This window comes from Bidens hawaiensis, unplaced genomic scaffold, assembly GCF_021521415.1.
Source record: "Bidens hawaiensis isolate Kalapana, Puna unplaced genomic scaffold, B.hawaiensis_p1.1 tig00025397_1, whole genome shotgun sequence".
Lineage (NCBI taxonomy): Eukaryota > Viridiplantae > Streptophyta > Magnoliopsida > Asterales > Asteraceae > Bidens > Bidens hawaiensis.
Genome location: NW_027494061.1, coordinates 40394 through 59070, shown reverse-complemented (window position 1 = coordinate 59070; position 18677 = coordinate 40394). Strand labels below are relative to the sequence as shown.

The window sequence follows — 18677 nt, the reverse complement described above, 5'->3', positions numbered from 1 at the left end:
CAAACATTCATGTCTAGTACACTCTTATTCCTCTTCCAAAGGTCTATCCTCCTTGATTCCATCCATCACTGAAAGCGCATCCTTTTCCAAATCAAATCTTTCATTATTCTTCACATCAGTGTCACACACCCACTCTTTTAGCTTGGTTTTAACAAACTTGAGTTTCTCCGCCACGTCGGGGTTACCTATAAACCGAAGGACGAACAGGCCTCAGAATCACGAATTAAAAAATCTAAATGGTCGATGACCAAAATCGAGCGGGTCTGAAATAAGCACTATCGGAGAATGATCTGAAAGATATCTCGGAAGCGCCATGAATCTTGCATCTGACCATGAATCATTGAAGTCTTTATAAACAAACAGTCTATCTATTTTACTATATTTTCTGCCTTTGCGTTTACAAAAAGTGAACCTTTGATAGAGATGTACAAAAAAACTGATTACGTAACTGAAACCGAAAAAACCCGGAACCGGTTATGGTGGAAAACCGGTTTTTTTGTAACCGGTTAGACCGGTTGTAGACCAGTTTGGAGTATATATGGTTGGTTCGGTTATATAACCGGTTATTTTCTAATCCGTTTTTTAAACCGGTTTAGGAAATTACCGGTTAACCAATAACGTATATAAAAAAACCGGTTAAAACCGGTTTTTTTAGCAGCAGCACCTAGCCGTTGAGCAGGTCAAAATATGACCGTTGCAGCAGCACCTAGCCTTTTTTTTGGTTGTTTTTTGCCAATATTTCATCTCCAAAAATGTATAAAAGGGTGGTGGGTGTTTGGGTTCAACCACACCATCCTCCAATCTCCTAAAACTCTTAAAATCGCTCACTTTCTTATTCTATATTTCGTAAAAATACATGGCAAGCTCTAGTCGTCAAGATTCGGTCAACGTTGGCGAGTCCACAACCGACACGGTGGTTCGTGTTATTCAACAAAGTGCAACCGTGAAATTTGGTCACATTTTGATATGTGCGAGATGGTTAACGGGTCTAGAAAAGCGTGTTGTCACCATTGTAATGGTTTTTACGCCATTGGGGCAAACTCCTCATTGAAACAACACTTCGATAAACCGTATTGCAAGGTGTTGAAACAACAAGCCGCTAGCAGTCAAGCTTTCATGGGAAGCGAAGGCGCTTCTCTTTTCGCCTACAATTACGATATGGAAAGGGAGGAAATGGCGAAGTTTGTAATCCAAGAAAGTTTGCTGTTCAACCATTTCGACAACCAACGATACACAAAGATGGTTCAAAAAACGCTCCAACCACGATACACCCATGTAAGGCATGCTACTCTTAGGAGCGATTGTTTAAGATTGTGGAAAAATGCTAAAGAAGAACTAATTTCTTAATTTAAAAAACTAAAAACCGGTGTTAACTTGACTAGCGACGTTTGGTCCGCACCGCACGGTTCACCCGACTCATATCTTTGTGTCACCGCCCATTGGATTGAACCGGCGACGTGGCAAATGATGAAACGCACGATTTTGTTTAAACTTTTTGATTACCCTCACACCGGTGAAGCAATATATAAAGCAATCGACAAATGTATTGCAACGTACAAATTGAAAGAAAATATATTTTCAATATCTTTCGATAAGGCCTCAAACAATACGCTTGCGGTGTCGCATTTAAGATTAAAGTACAAACCGATTTGTGAGGGTATTTTTTTCCATAGTCGATGTGTCGCACACATCATAAATTTGGCCGTTCAAGATGGTTTAAAAGTTATTGAACAACAAAGAGAGGCTTTTAAAAGAATGTTGCGCCATATATATAGTCATGCCTATAGACATCAAAATATATTAAAATGTGTAAGGAAGCGGGTCGAGTATGCTACGAACCCAATTGGGACGTTGCTCATAGATGGAACTCGACTTGCACCATGTTTGAAAAAGCTATTATGCAAAAAGAAAGTTTAATAGAATTTCATAACTTGCCCGGGTCTTGAATAAAATCATTCAACGCTCTAGCACAAGCCAGGTCAAACGATGAATTCATCCTTTCTTCTTGAAACTGACCGCATTAAAATCACCCAAGAAAATCAAAACCCCCGGCTTAGAATTCTTTAAAACATTAAGTTCCTCCCAAATACGCTTTTTAGCTAGTAAATTACGAGGACCATAGACATTCACAACATGAACCTCCTGGAAATACCCCTTGTGTTTGCCACTTACAAGTAAAAAAGAATCTATTCTTCAGCACGCTTGTTTTTAAGAAAATTCCAGGGTTCCAAATACAAAGCAACCCTCCGGATCCTCCCAACGCATTCACTACCTCCAACTCAGCATCAGCCCCTCACCAAAAAAGAAGAGAACTAATATGAGACCCATCTGACATTTGGGTCTCCTGAATAGCAAGAAAAGAAATTTTATATTTCAAAACAAGGCTACGAACCCACCTTGATTTAGCCTCATCCCCTAATCCTCTAATGTTTAAAGACATAAAATTCATGAGGACAGTCGGTTCCTTGAATTATGGATCGCAACTGACCTTGAAAACTGGTCGATTGGCTCCTATTTTGTTACCAAAACCCAAAGTTTCCTGCATCTCCTCATCCATGGGATTAATTTGGGGTGCCACTTCCATAGAATTGGACTTAGCCGCTTCAGATTGCCCTAAATCTCTTACTGGAATATTATGAGTTTTGCTACTGACAAATGAATTATGATGAAAATTGTCTGAATTACACCCACTGGAACGAATAGAATTGTTTAGGTCCGGAACTAAGCCAATTTCTTGTTACATTGACATGTTTGCTAAGTAACGTTGTGTTTATTGTTATTAAATATTATATATAAATTGTAATTGATTCTTCCTTGTTTTAGGTGCAACTGTTACCAAAATTATACCCTGCATTTTGTATTGGTTAATATAATGACATAATCATTGAACGATACCAAATTACATGGTATTAGAGCCTTTGTTCTCTTCCTTAGCCGCCACCCACTAAAGCCACCACCGGCTACCCGATTTTCTTCCTATTATCACATTTGTTTTACGAAACAATCGGCGACATATCAGAAACATCAAAACCGACAACTTTGCACCATGTATACGCATGTCACAGATATTTAGAAGAAAGTTCGTCTGCTCGACGAATGCAATATAAATTATTCAGTCTAGGAAAAATGGTTCCAACTCCAAGCATGTGGTTATGGAGTACTCGATCACATCGGTGGCTCCGTTCCTCCCACCAAGATTGATCTGTCATATAATCAGTGGATGAAAATTGATGTTATTGTTCTACAATTAATCTACATATCTCTATCCGATGAGTACTTGATATTGATTCTTGAACCCAAATCTACCAGTTTTAAGGCATGGAACTGGTTGAAGAACATGTTTCTTAATAACGATTGCGGCCTTTGAAACTCAGTTCAACAGTCTCAAACTTTCTAAGGTTAAAACCTCAAGGAATTAGCAAACCAATTGAATGATTTCCATGAATTGGTCAACGAGCAACGCTTCCTACTCCAGTTGGTTCGAGGCTTGTCTATTGAATTTGACATAAACGGTGCGTTAATCAAACAACAACTTACCAGTTGATAAACCGCGTTTGACATATATGCTTGTCCATGATTCGAACCTTTTGATACCCATGCTTCGGACCATCTCACATCGGACCGAGATATGATCTCTACCTAAAGTTTAAATTCTATGAAATATGTTTAGTTGGAAATCCTTATAGGTTACCAGTTTTTAGATCGGGTCACACCATCCTACCTCACACCTCAAAACCTTTCCAACTAAAGGACGTCCTTTACAAAAACCTTACTTCCATCCAAAAATTTACTAATGATAATTGGGTAAATGTTGATATTAATCCTTTTGGTTGTTCTATAAAGGATTACAAGACTGGGGAGACTTTTGAGCCGTCATAATATCTCAAGTCACATCTACCCGTTTACCGCACCAAGTTCTGTTGTAAAATTTGCATACCTGGATGATGAATTCGATCAATGATGCAAACCTGTAATATTGATTTCAATCTTGGTTTCTTGAACAATTACTAGGATTAATCTCTGAATCGTGAATCACTTTTAGATAAACCTATTTGCAGGTTACACACAATGATTTATCGGATAAGATAGGATGGAATTTTTGTTGGTTACACACAATGATTTTTCGGGTCAACACTATCACACCAGATGGATTTTGGTGATATTGGTTTGACCACATTGGAATTTTGTAATAACGGTTTCTTAGCCATTCAACCACTTTTATCAGTTGTTGCAAATGCTAGCTAAAATCTCGTATTCCATTGTCAAGTGATGCTAATTCATTTCTTAATTGTAGAAGAAATGAAACCTTCTCCAAGAGAGAATATACATCCATAGTTAAGTAGTTTGTTTACTGCTTACCAGTGTTGACCACTAGGATTACTAGTATATATGCTCAAATTACCCACAACATACATCAAAGATCCAATTAACTTTGAATACTCGATCTAATTGTGAAATAGAATCACCTTGATTAGACATAAACTTGATATTAGGATCTATATGACTGCTAACCAAAGAATTATCTGAATTTCTTCAATACTTTCTCAATGTGATGATCAAGTCATAGCTACACCATTGTTACTCCCTTATATTATCATACCTAGGATAACATCAACCTCCTCGATGTCATTTATATCAAAACTAGAATATAATACTTTCTTTTTCTTATTAATCACTCAAATTTGAGTAAGATAACACGAAATTGACCATTTCCTTTAAGATTCTTTTTTTTTTCAGCCACACCATTCTGTTTATAGTGTATGAGAAACCTTAAATAGTTTTCTTGTATTTTAGTTAATTCACACGTATGAAATTTCTTTTAATGCATATCAAAAGCCAATATTAAACATATTTTAGACATTTCTTTTATTCTAAAATAAGTCACATGATCTAACCTCACATGTCAGAATATATATATGTAAACTACCATGCTTTAAGATGATGTCATACAAACATATTCAATACTAAATTGGGACGTTAAGATTAATTTTAACATTTCATTACACAAATATTCCAAAAGAATTCATGTTAAGATAAGATAAACTTATTCTACTCAATAATGTGTTTGAAAACAGATGTTATTTAAAACAACCCAGATAAGAGATTCTTTTTAATCACTAACACATACAACACATAATCCAAAACAAATGTTTTCACAAGTAAATACAAGTCATCAACCGGTTAATTCTTCAAACCATTTCAGATTCTTGCATACATGACTCGTATCGGGTCTAGCCACCATGCAAGCATGTCATCCTGTTCATAATAGGAATAAGAAATAAACCATAAATAATTCTTCACCGGATTATTTTTAAAACCATTAGACTTTTCGAGTCCATAACAAACTCGAAGATCGAGTTTCATTTATTTCACACCCCAAAGAGTTTTCCAACTTATATACTTCTAATGAGTTAATTATTATCCGGACTGTGGCTCATTAAATCTATGTGTCTACCATCGGGGCAAATGTTTTAATACTAATTTTATTTAATTCAACTATAAAGTAAACATTGTTTATTTGAATCAAATCAAATTTTGTGTTGCAAAATTTAAAAATGTCCCGAATGAAACATTGAATCAATTATAAAACTCAAAAGATTTTGTCATATTTAAAGTATAGTTAGCAAATATACCTTTTGGAGCGTTCTAGTCTTTCGTCCCACTTGAATATGTCATATTAGGCATGTTTTCACTAACAATATTCAATCGACAATATTTATTAAGATGTCGTGGTTTATCACATCTCCATCAAGATTGTCACATATATACTACCACCAATGAATATGGAATTCCAACCGAATGTACTGGTTACGTCATCATAATCAAATTTCTTGGATAACAATCATAGCATATCCATTAGGGCAGACGGGGCGGTGCGTGGTGGCCTCCCCGTCACGCGTGATGAGAAAACCCACACCGCCGCCGCTCCCATGGTCACGCGCAAAATGGTATTTTGCGTGATGGCCATCACGCTTGGTGGGGTGTGATTTCCAAGAAGAAATGTAGCCGTTGGGTGGGGATCTAGCCGTTGGAGGGGGGTTTAAATAAAAAAAACCAATATAAAACCAAAACAAAAACATAAACCAAATCCAAATCAAAACCAAATCCAACTCAAAAACACTCTCAAACTTCCCCTTCATTCACAACAAAAAAATATGGAATTTCCGAAACACTCGATGCCCTTGACACCGATAGCTCTTCGTCTTCGGACGATGACATTCTCGAATGGTTCCCGTTGCTATACAAAGAACTTGAAGGCCCAAGCCGTCCAAAGAAAAAGGTGGTGGAGCGTGATCGTATACATGCCCACGACGTGCTAATGAACGACTATTTTGTGGAGGAGCCGAAGTACAACGACGAGACGTTTAGGGAACGCTTTCGTTTGCCGAAATCTTTATTCTTAAAGATTGTAGCCGACGTCGAAGCAAACGAAGAATGGTTTCAAGAATCTTACGACGCGAGAGGCAAACGAAGTTTTACGCCGCTTCAAAAATGCACATCCGCTATTCGTCAACTAGCGACAGGTAACCCACCCGACCAATTCGATGAATACTTACAAATGTTTGAGAGAACTTCACGTGAATGTCTACAATTCTTTTGTAACGCGATTATAAAATTGTATGCCAAAGAGTTTCTACGAAAACCAACAAGACACGACATTACACGTCTTTACGCCGCACACGAGGCTAGATGGCATTTTCCAGGGATGCTCGGTAGCATCGATTGTACATATATCGAATGGAGGAATTGTCCATGGGAGTTGCGAGGGGCGTATGTTAGGGGTGATATCAAACGACCGACCATCTCACTAGAAGCGGTTGGGTCAAATGATTTATGGATTTGGCATTCTTATTTTGGTGTTCCAGGCTCAAACAACGACATCACTGTTCTGTACACATCACCGTTGTTTCAGAACGTAAGAGATGGCACCGCACCTTTCTGTCAGTACTTTGTCATCGAGAGATATTACAGACGTGGCTACTATCTTGTCGACGGTATCTACCCGTAATGGTCTGTTTTTGTGAAAGCCTTTTCGTTTCCTGTCGAGACTAATGAAAAGGCGTTCAAGAAGTTGCAAGAATCGGCAAGAAAAGATGTCGAGAGAGTTTTCGGTGTTTTAAAGGGTAGATGGTGCATACTCAGTCGACCGGTTCGTGCAATGAAAAAACCCACGATCTCTAGCTATGTGTATGCATGCATCATATTACACAATATGTTAATAAAAGAATATGAAAATGCAATTTCTCCAGATTGGGTACCGGATCCTCCAACTCATGTGCCCGTTCTCGATGATGTCCAATTAGACTTGCGGGATGAAGATATTCATCATCGGTTGAGATGGGATCTTGTTGCGCATATAGGTTCTTTAGGTTTGGAATTTCCGGATTCAGACGAGGAGTAGACGTTCGTTGTAACTTTTATTTTTTATTTCTTTTAAACTATTGTTTTTATTTTTAAGTTCTATTAAATATTGTTTTAATTTTTAAATTAACAAAAAAATAAAATATTCCATCACACACCATCACACCACACCACCACCCCTAGTAAAAAACCATCACATGTGATGGAATTTGGGTTGGTGATGTGGCACAATATAATTGGGTGGGGTGTGTGATGAGTGATCACACCACATCCACCACCCCTCCCCCCTAGTTCCAAAGGATACCTGTTTTCTAAAACATAACCCAAGGTTTTCCTTTTATATTTTTCATGTTGAATGGTATAAATACATGTGCACCACATTTTCCTTTTCTTGTTGCGTATCTTTCAATCACCAAAGTAAGTCCAGAAACAATTCTCACCATATGCCATTTTATCACTAAAAAGGTTCAGTGTTTATTATTATCCTATTGGTCATACATGTTTTTTCATTAGATTTACTCTAACTAGAAAGTTTCCGGTTTCATGGATTGATACTCGATTCTTACCGACACTTTATTACAAACGATAGGTACACTTGACTTTCGTGTGTGGTTTAGTTGTAAGTGAAAACCTATTTTAAAACTCGATTTGTGTGGAACTTTTACTTAAATTTATATATATATATATATATATATATATATATATATATTCACACATGTCATGTGTCTACCAACCGCTAGGAGACTAAATATGTTTCACAAAGGAAGGTTCAAGGCTAACACTACCTATCCTGCAACGCTCAACCGTTGTAAATCTATTTGACACGTGAGTGTACGGATCGATCTCCATTCATGTGGGGGATTGTTGGAAATTTATGGACAAGTAATATTTATTAGTATTTGTTACTAATAAATAAATTATTAGTATGTCCAAAGAGTAGAGATGAATGCGATATCGATACTATAAAGTGTGTAGTTGATAACTTGAACATTGGTAAAAAAAGAAATGGGATTGTCCCATACTGGTAGAACATTGAGAGCTGCCTTAGTATTTTGGTGGTTGGATCGGGTACTACGACAAGTGTCAACGTGAGGAACAACCTCCCGGAGGTAGCTCAAAATCTGTTTTAAGGGACCTCTGTTCAACAGAAATCCTCAGCCACTACCGGGCACCACACGTTTATTCAATCTTGCAGCTAAGAAGGTACGGATAGCTTCATGTGATCAAGACAGGGTTCAACAAATGAAGGAAGACATGACTCAAAGGTGAAACTTGGGTCTCGGTCAAGACAAGCTAGACGATGTGAGCGCGGTCCCAGTCTAACGCGACTCCGGTCCCACTCTAACTCGTGATGTTCTTCACGCGCGTTGCGCTAAGGATCTTGGCGGTAGACTGTAATATCAAAACGCGGATGTACGAACACATTGTAATGATTATCATTTCGACACAACAAACGTGTTGCGCGGGTTGGTTTGCAAGCAAACCCTAATACCAAAAATCGGATACAAAAGCACATCGTAAAGGCGTTAGCACATTTCCCATCACTTAAGTCCTTAAAAAGCACATCCCAAAAGAATTATATGTTAAAATCCACTAAATGTTACAGTATTTTGTCCCAATTGTTTCTAAATTGGATTCTTATAAATCATAATTTCCCATTTCTATATAGCCGTCTTCACTTGGTGGTAATTTTTCACGTTATTTAGATCTCAACGGAAAATGAGAAGCTCATGGGAATCTGAAATGGTCGTCGGAACCATGAAGAGAAGACTGATCCGACCGTTATTTACATCGGTTACTTAACAAAAGATTCAAAGGGGAATGAGTTTCAAACCACCTGTATCCGATGAGACACCGCCTAAGATAATCTACGGGGTTTGTCGCTCTCTCTCTCTCTCTCTCTCTCTCTCTCTCTTCCTCTTGCTCTCTAGTCTCTACCTATCAATTTCTTTCAGATGGATAAATTCAAAAGTTAAAGCTAGGCCTAGGTATGGAGAAGAAACGTAGATGTGGGCTCACTTTTTTTCGAAGTAAAATTCCTAAAAAGTCCTTAGTAGCTTTTAGGTTTCCTATTATATATAGTACTAGATTAGTACCCGTGTTACATATGGTGGAACTTATTTAAAATCATAATATATATGTAATATCGTATAAATTTAATTATACAAATGTTGTACTTGTAAACAAATGATAATTTTACATGAATTATAAAATATTATAACTTATTGAATCATATATAAAAACATATAAAGAATAACAAAGATAGTAAAAGTTAAATTGTTTTATAACTTATATCATTAGTACAATAATAAGCAAACAAAGGAAATTAGTCTCCAAATCAATAAAACAATTTTACAATGTTGATTCAACAAAACTACTATCTCAATGTTGATTTAAAAGATGAACTCTCTGTAAGACATTTATTACACATATGTTAAAATGTGTTAAAAGATAAATAATATTTAAGACATTTCTTTTTATTATAATATTATGTTACAAAACAAATTGTTATGACAATCAAAAATCTAAATTTAGTTTTTCATAATACAATAATTAATTGATCTTTAAAATAAAGTCTTAATCAATATTCAATAATATATTAAGTTTCATTCAAGTGTGGTTGACATATAGTTGATTCCTAATATATATCATTCATGAAATATGAAAACGCTTTCTCATTCAATTCTTTATAACTATTTTGTAGATAAATTGTGTTGAATAATCATTGAATACATATAATAATAATATCTTATATTGTTTTAATAGAGTGTGCTCTTTAGTTTTATGTTTATTTCAATATGTACTCATTTAACCCGTTTCCTTTGTAACTATATTTTTTTTACCCATTTAGAGATAATGTAATTTGAAATGGTTGATGACTATATATGAAATTTAAAATGAATGATCAACTCTGTATTGTAAGTCTTTTAGACTTGCTTGGTTGCTGCAAATTTGAATTAATTCTAACAAATGTCAGACTGTAAAAAAATATATATATACATATATAGTTAGTAAATTTTCATCTTAAAAAAATCCACTTTTGAATTAAACCTAGTGAGTGACCCGTGTAATACATGAGCGTGTATATATATATATATATATATATATATATATATATATATATATATATATATATATATATATATATATATATATATATATATTACACGCTCATGTATTACACGGGTCACTCACTAGGTTTAATTCAAAAGTGTATATATATATATATATATATATATATATATATATATGTTTTGAATTTAAATGAATTGTAAATGTTATATTTATAAGAACGGATTATTATAAATGAATTATAAGGTATTACATCATGAATATTAATTAAACGGTAAGTGCATCATTTGAAATTAAATTAATATTATTATTATTAATTACTATTAAAATTATAATAACGTACACATTTACCAAAATTAGAGTCAAGTCATATTAATAAAAAAATTCAAGTTGTTAACCTATTAAAATTCGGTTTTTGAAGTTATGGTCAAAGTCCAACTGTATAACCTATTTTTGTAAATTTAATATAAGTGGTAAAAAATTCGTATTTCAAAATGGTTTAAATAAATAATTTTTATTACTGAAAAATATAATTTAAATAGAATTGATAAATAAATTTGTAAATAAAACATATTATAATAATAATAATAATAGAAATCATGTCGGTTTTTAGTCAAACATAACTATTATTATGTAAATTTAAGTTGACATAATAAAATCAATATGGTTTTTAATATACGTTTTCAAGTAATTTTTGATATATTATTATTATTATTATCTAAATTTATGATAAAAATTTTCAAATTAACTTATACCAAAAATAAATATAAGAATAATAGTTTTTAAATTATTTTAGTCAACATATACCAAAAATATATGGTTACTTATTTTTCTAACTAAATTTAATATTTTCAAATAACTTACCATAATTAGTCCAATTATTTACATATTTACTTATTTTCAAACGACTTATATAAATTTACTTATTTACTTTACTAATAACGTTTTAAGTTTAATATTTGAAGTAACGGTATAACAATTGTACCAAAAAATTTGTAACTTGTAATTTGTACCACGAAGTATGATTATATACCAAAAAATTTATTGTTATTATAAAAATATTTAATTAATAATCACGTTAACTATAAATTAATATCATACGATTATATACTATAAATTATTTACTTATTTATCTAAAGATAATATAAATAGAAATGATTTGCAATTATTGTAAATTATAATATGGAAATTTGTTAAAAATAATTGTAAATAAATCGTTTCTTTGGGAAATCATGTCGGTTTTTAGTCAAAAATATAATTTAAATAGAATTGATAAATAAATTTTTAAATAAAACATATTATAATAAAAATAGAAACCATGTCGGTTTTTAGTAAAAAATAACTATTATTATGTAATTAGTTGACATAATAAAATCAATATGGTTTTTAATATACGTTTTTAAGTAATTTTTTATATATTATTATTATCTAAATTTATGAAAAAAATTTCAAATTAACTTATACCAAAAATAAATATAAGAATAATAGTTTTTAAATTATTTTAGTCAACATATACCAAAAATATATGGTTACTTATTTTTTGAATTAAATTTAATATTTTCAAACAACTTACCATAATTAGTGCAATTATTTACATATTTACTTATTTTTAAAAGACTCGTATAAATTACTTATTTACTTTACTAATAACGTTTTAAGTTTAATATTTGAAGTAACAGTATAACATTTGTAACAAAAAATTTGTAACTTGTAATTTGTACTACGAAGTATGATTATATACCAAAAAATTTATTGTTATTATAAAAATATTTAATTAATATTCACGTTAACTATAAATTAATATCATACGATTATATACTATAAATTATTTACTTATTTATGTAAAGATAATATAAACAGAAATGATTTGCAATTATTGTAAAATATTTGAACTAACAATATAACATTTTAATTAATTTATTGTTATTATAAAAATAATTAATTAATATTCACGTTGACTATAAAATAACTAATTTCAAATAATTCAAATTAACTTTAAAATCGGTTTGTTTATAAATTAAGGAAAGTCAAAGAATATAAAATGTTTTAATGGGATAATTAAATTACAATATTTATGTTAATGAAGTTATTTAAAACAATAAGGAAAGTCAAACAAAATAAATGGTATTAATGAGATAATTCATATTGAATAGATTAAAACACGCCGGAAAAAAAATACAGATCAAACTTATCTCGCATCTCCGATATACAATCGTATTTTATTTTTTATAAACATAAGAAGATGAATATACATGAATATTAACAAATTAACAAAGTAAAATATACATCAACATTAAATTAAAATCTATACATATTATAAACTCATAATCATTCCGTGAAATTAGATTATATGAGTCGGTAATTACCTGAAATAATAAAAAAGAATATTAATATTGATATTATGGATTATTTTAATTATAACTAATAACAGGAAAATTTTAAGATGTTAACGGAAAAACGAAATTTAAAGATGTTACCGGAAAAAAGATTGTATAAGCCGTGACACTCACCGGAAAATGCTATCGGAAAATGTTAACTAAAATAATAAAAATGAATACTAATATTGATATACGGAAAATATTACCGAAAAAACTTACCGGAAATACTTACCGGAAAAACGTAACAATGGAATATAAGATTTTGATTAACAAACTAAAATGAAATCTTCAGCAAATTAAACGGCTAAATAACCTGAAGTAATGTAAAGCAACCATTGTTATAGGTATAAAACATAGCCGAAAAATATTTAACATTGAGTCTTACCAGAAAAACGTAAAACGTCCAAATATCACCTTTGTAACATCCCGAAGTCTCAAAGAATAATATTTAAATATATAATTTATTTATGGCATAATAGTTGCTCAGATAAATAGAGAAATAATAAATTAATAAAATAATAGATAAAAGAAAGTCCATGAAATTATAAACGAGTGTTAATAGTTAATTAATATTAAATATAGAAAGAATTATGGAAAATGGATCAAGATGGTGGGATGGGCTTTAGGTCCATGGGCTTTGAGGAGTATAAATATCTCCTTAAACCATCCTAAAACCCTAACTTTCATTTCCATCTTCCCCCATAATCTCTACTCACACATACACCTTACTATAAACGGCCTAAAGAAAGAAAGGAAGGAGAAGCGAGATCGTACGTGATTATTAATAGATCTTCCTTATACAAGATAGATCTAAGATTTAAGGTTCATCAACAAGCTCACTGAGACCAAACAAACATATAAAGGTGCGTTCTTGAACTTAAAGTTTATGTTTTAATGAGCGTTTGGCCTTGAAACTTAAAACGAGAGTAGATCGAGTATAAACGAACATTAAAGTTGAAAACTTGACGTTTAAAATGAATGAAACGAACCCGAAAGGTGAACGGCTCGTTAAAGGAAACCCTAGATCTAGTTTCGAACGTTTAAAGCTTAAAGGTTTAAACTTTATGCTTTCTCGGGCCGAGCCTTAGCCGAAGGTGCTCGTGGGAACGCTTACGGGGCTGGGAAATGTAGTGATATAGGCTTACATGTTAAAACACAAAATGATAATGGACCTGATGACCACCTCGTGGTCCCTATTCACATATAAAGTTGCAGCTCATCAATTACACAAATATAACCACAAACAGTGGACCGTTCGATTACAATAACTCGATTACATTGATGATTCGCTTACAACCTTAAACTCGAACACAATCTGACTCGCATACATGACCAGCCGATTACAAAACCCCAAATCGCTTACAAATAGTGATTCGTTTACAATAGTAATCGCATATAAATAGATATACATATACAGATTCCATACAATATACATACAAACCCTCACCTCGATTACACCCAAATTCGATTACATCTGGAGTCGATTACAATTGGGGGTCGATTACAATTAAGTCCCGATTACTTGCAGAACTCGATTACAATGGTGGTGCTGACGTCACTGCCTAATCGATCTGACACTAATTCGATTTCAATCCAGATCGCATACATTAGCCGATTACACCATAGAACCGGTGCCAAATCGATTACCGTGAGCCTGATCTCCTTATATCGCTTACAAGCAAGATCGATTACAATAGAAACCGATTATACCTTGGATCTGTTTTCGTGACTCGTTTACATATACACATACATGACTCGCACACAAACAGGGACTCGATTTCTTGAAGCGGCTAAAAGAAAAGAAAGAAAAGAAGAAAAATGAAGAAGGAAGGGTGAGCAGATGGTTTGGTTATGACAAGGAGGGGTTGGGCTTTTATTAATACTCAGCCCAAACATTAGCCCCAAGCCCAATTACAAACCCAAATCCTATAACACTCCCTACACTCGATCTCTAATAGTTCGATTACTTAACGAAGTGATTTGATTACTTTGTAATCTATATCGTTGAGAACCCGAGAATACGTATATGTATAAGAAATACTCGCTTAAACCCACACCTAAGATTACACTTGGAGGTCCACAAGAATGGGATAACCCGTGTGTCCTATACATACACACATACGTCTAAATATGAATAAACTTATAATCACATGATGGGAACTCGATAAAGAAAAGACTGAAATAGAAATTTAAATATTAAATAAATAAAAGACTAATACCATAAAAGTTAAAAAATAAAATAATCTAAGTTAAATGCAATCTAATACAAGGCCAGTCGATGAGACCAAACTTAGTCATTTTCGGTTAAAATACGAATAGGATGAGTATTGTTACGTGTAACTCGTATACAGTTAGCAGAGCTCAGCTAAAGAAGGGAATTACAATAAACGGAGAAAGGAACAGGATCCAGGTGAGTTTCTAGCCCTTTTCCTTGTTATGTTTTCGGGGCTGTGTGTATACTCGATGTGTTAGTTAATACACTTACCTTAAATGGTAAGTGTATGCCATGTAGGATAGATATGATAGATATGAATGAAAGCTTGACGGTGCGTGAACAATCTTTGGATATTGCACGTACTGTCAGGATATAGATAAATATATGAATATTGTATGTAATGTAAGGATGATGTATGAACGTTATGAATGAAAGCTTGTCGGTACGTGAACGATCTTCAGATATTGCACGTATTGCTAAGGGAAGTGATTAGCTCCTTGCATGGATATTAAATAATAACTTACAAACAGTGTTCCTTCTTTGGATAATATATAGAGTTCCTTCTATGGAAAGTATAATGTTCCTTCTATGGATAGTAAAGTGTTCATTCTATGGAAAGTATATAGGATGTTCCTTCTATGGAAAGCATAGTGTTCCTTCTATGGATAGTGTAGTGTTCCTTCTATGGATAGTATAGTGTTCCTTCTATGGAAAGTATATAGGGTGTTCCTTTTATGGAAGGTATACAGAGTGTTCCTCCTATGGAAATTATATATATAGTATGGGTAATACTAATGGTTCTTTTAATAGATATTACGTGACGATCCTCCTATGGATATTTATACAAGGTTAAGGTAGTAATACGTGTCTTCGGATACGGGAAGAATGTATGAGAATGAATTGTATGTTACGTGATTAACTAGAACTCACTCAGCGTAGCTGAATTTTAGTATGCACGCAGGTGAGTAGGATGAGGCAGCTCGCTTGAGGGGAACATGTGGCATTGAATAAGAGGCTGGCATCGGAAGACTCGAGACGTTTATTAGTTTATGTTTAATTACGAGGTTTTTGAAAGACAAAGATGTTGTTTAAGATAAGTTATGTAATGTTTTATGAAAGTTTATATATTCTGTGAAGTTTTAATAAACTCTGATTTATAGAACTGTGTTTATGAGTAAATCCAACGTCCAAATGTGAGGCACTGGTAACGGGGCCTTACAACCTTGATGCCCGTTTATGTTTACAACCTAAACCGATTTTAATAAATTCAGTTAAGAATGAGAATAAACATAAAAAGGTTAGAAGAAACAATAGCCGGAAAAAATAATAAGGTTGTCGGAAATAAATAGATAAACAACCCGAAGTTTATTATAAAATACAAACTTACCGGAAAATTGATAAAAATCTTGAATGATATTCGCCGGAATTTATTAATAGGTGAAAGAGATAAAAAGCTGATAAGGGTAAAAAACTAAGAAATGTTATGGTTTAAATATAAGTTAGTGGATGAGTTGGCTTGATTAAGAAAGGTAATGGGTGACATGGCCTTGAGGTGGCATTGATGTGGAGGCCCTAGAAGCTTGACAAGTGGAAAATGAATCTTGCTTTAATAGTATGTATAGATAATATTTAATAAAATGCATTTATCAATTTTTATGAAAATATTCTAATGCAGCCAATAAATGCAAAATGCATTACCAACCAATGAAAATTTATATATCAAAAGGCTCTAACCAAGCACTTAGGGTAAGTGTAGTGGGCGAGAAGATGAGGGCGACAATGGCAATAAGAGGTGGAACACCGCCCCCAGGCTACAAAAGAGGCGAAATGTGGAAGGGGGAGACAACCGCATGTCGTCGTTGATGGTTTGGAAAATATTATTATATGTGATGTGTGATATATATATATATATATATATATATATATATATATATATATATATATATATATATATATAAGGGTTCAAATAAAAAAACAATACTTTTGTGAGAAGCGTGAGAAGGCTTTAAAATAAAGTACACCATCTAAATAGGACACTATAACATAGAAGTAGGAAACTATACAACTTTTAGAAAACTACCAACATCAACCACTAGATCCTAGATCCAATGGTATACATCTATTCTTATGTTTCTCACAAAACTATTGTTTTTTACGTTAACCTAAACCATATATATATATATATTGTCATAAAACAATTGTTTTTTATTTGAACCCTTATATATATATATATATATATAGTAGGGTTAATATAAAAAACAATTGTCTTGTGAGAAGCATAAGAATAGAAGTCCACCCTTGGATTGGATCTAGGATCTAGTGGTTGAGATTGGTAGTTTCTAAAAGTTGTATAGTTTTCTATTTACATGTTATAGTGTCCTATTTAGGTGGTGTACTTTATTTTAAAGTCTTCTCACACTCCTCACAAAACAATTATTTTTTATTTTAACCTATATATATAGGGGGAGGTTAACGTACAATAATCAGTTATCGTACATTAGGTACACGATCTTTTTGAACGTCGATGTTAATTTCACGTGGTGGCAGTTTCGTAAATAACCCAAGCAGTAGTTCGCGATTAAATTCATCGATATAAAATCGATTCCGATCCAAATTCTGAACTCCTTAATCTACCTCATCCAATTTATAAACTCTAATCACAACTTACAGTATGAAATCTCAAAAGTCAAAAACCAAAATTGAAATAGAACGTCACTGAACATTAAAAATATTCAAATTGTTCAAAAATTGATGATTTAATCAATCGAATTGATGTGTAAGAGGATTAAGAATCATATTATGAAAATACAGATTAACACACTTAATTGAACTATGATTAGTGTTCATGTTTAAACGTTCTGCTCAAAGTTAAACGTTCTGACCAAAATGACCACCAAAATGAAAAAAAAAGTTTTAACATTCAACTAATACGTTATAACCAAAATGAACAAAAAGTTTAAATGTTCAACTAATACGTTCAACTAATACTTTCAAAATTAGAACAACTAATACTTTCTACTAATATAGAACTTCTAAACGTTCAATTGCTTAACTCTTATCTTATTAGGATATAATTATGTTGTTTATACGTTCTGTTAATACGTTCACTTGATATCATCATATTGTTTATACGTTCTACTTGTTTACTCGTTCCTTTGATACGTTTTACTTGTTTATACGTTTTGTTTATACTAACCCATCTTCAGTCATGTCAAGCCTAATTTACAATTCATAATCCCAAGTTTATAATCAGATTGTTTATACGTTCTGTTAATACGTTCTACTTGATATCATCAGATTGTCTATACGTTATGTTCATACGTTATGTAAATACGTTCTACCATATCGTAGAACGTTTAAGCAAACAAACATGAATGAAACGTTTAATCACTTTATATAATCTCTTATTCATAAAAAAAATCATCAATCGACAGTTAATTTGATAATCGATTCAATTATATGAACAAATATAGAACGTATTAAAAGTTCCGTAAATGGGTTTCTGCGAACGGCTTATTTCAGTTCAATCCTATTGAACTGGTGTTTGTAAATAGCGTCGATGACGATGGTTGAATCGATTAGCGTTTAATTAGGATGGAAACGAATTGAAATTATTTACAAGTTTGCCACTACATGTCTTTTGAAATCGA

At 32.6% G+C, this 18677-nt stretch overlaps 1 protein-coding gene across 1 annotated transcript in view; it reads left to right on the top strand.

Annotated features, from left to right (window-relative positions):
- The first annotated feature begins 975 nt into the window (after positions 1–975).
- LOC143571559 (protein FAR-RED ELONGATED HYPOCOTYL 3-like) overlaps positions 976–18677 on the top strand; it is a 30325-nt gene continuing 12623 nt past the window's right edge. Inside the window, exon 1 of the mRNA XM_077056952.1 lies at positions 976–1198. Coding sequence (XP_076913067.1) covers positions 976–1198 — 223 coding nt within the window. The remainder of the gene's footprint in view (positions 1199–18677) is intronic.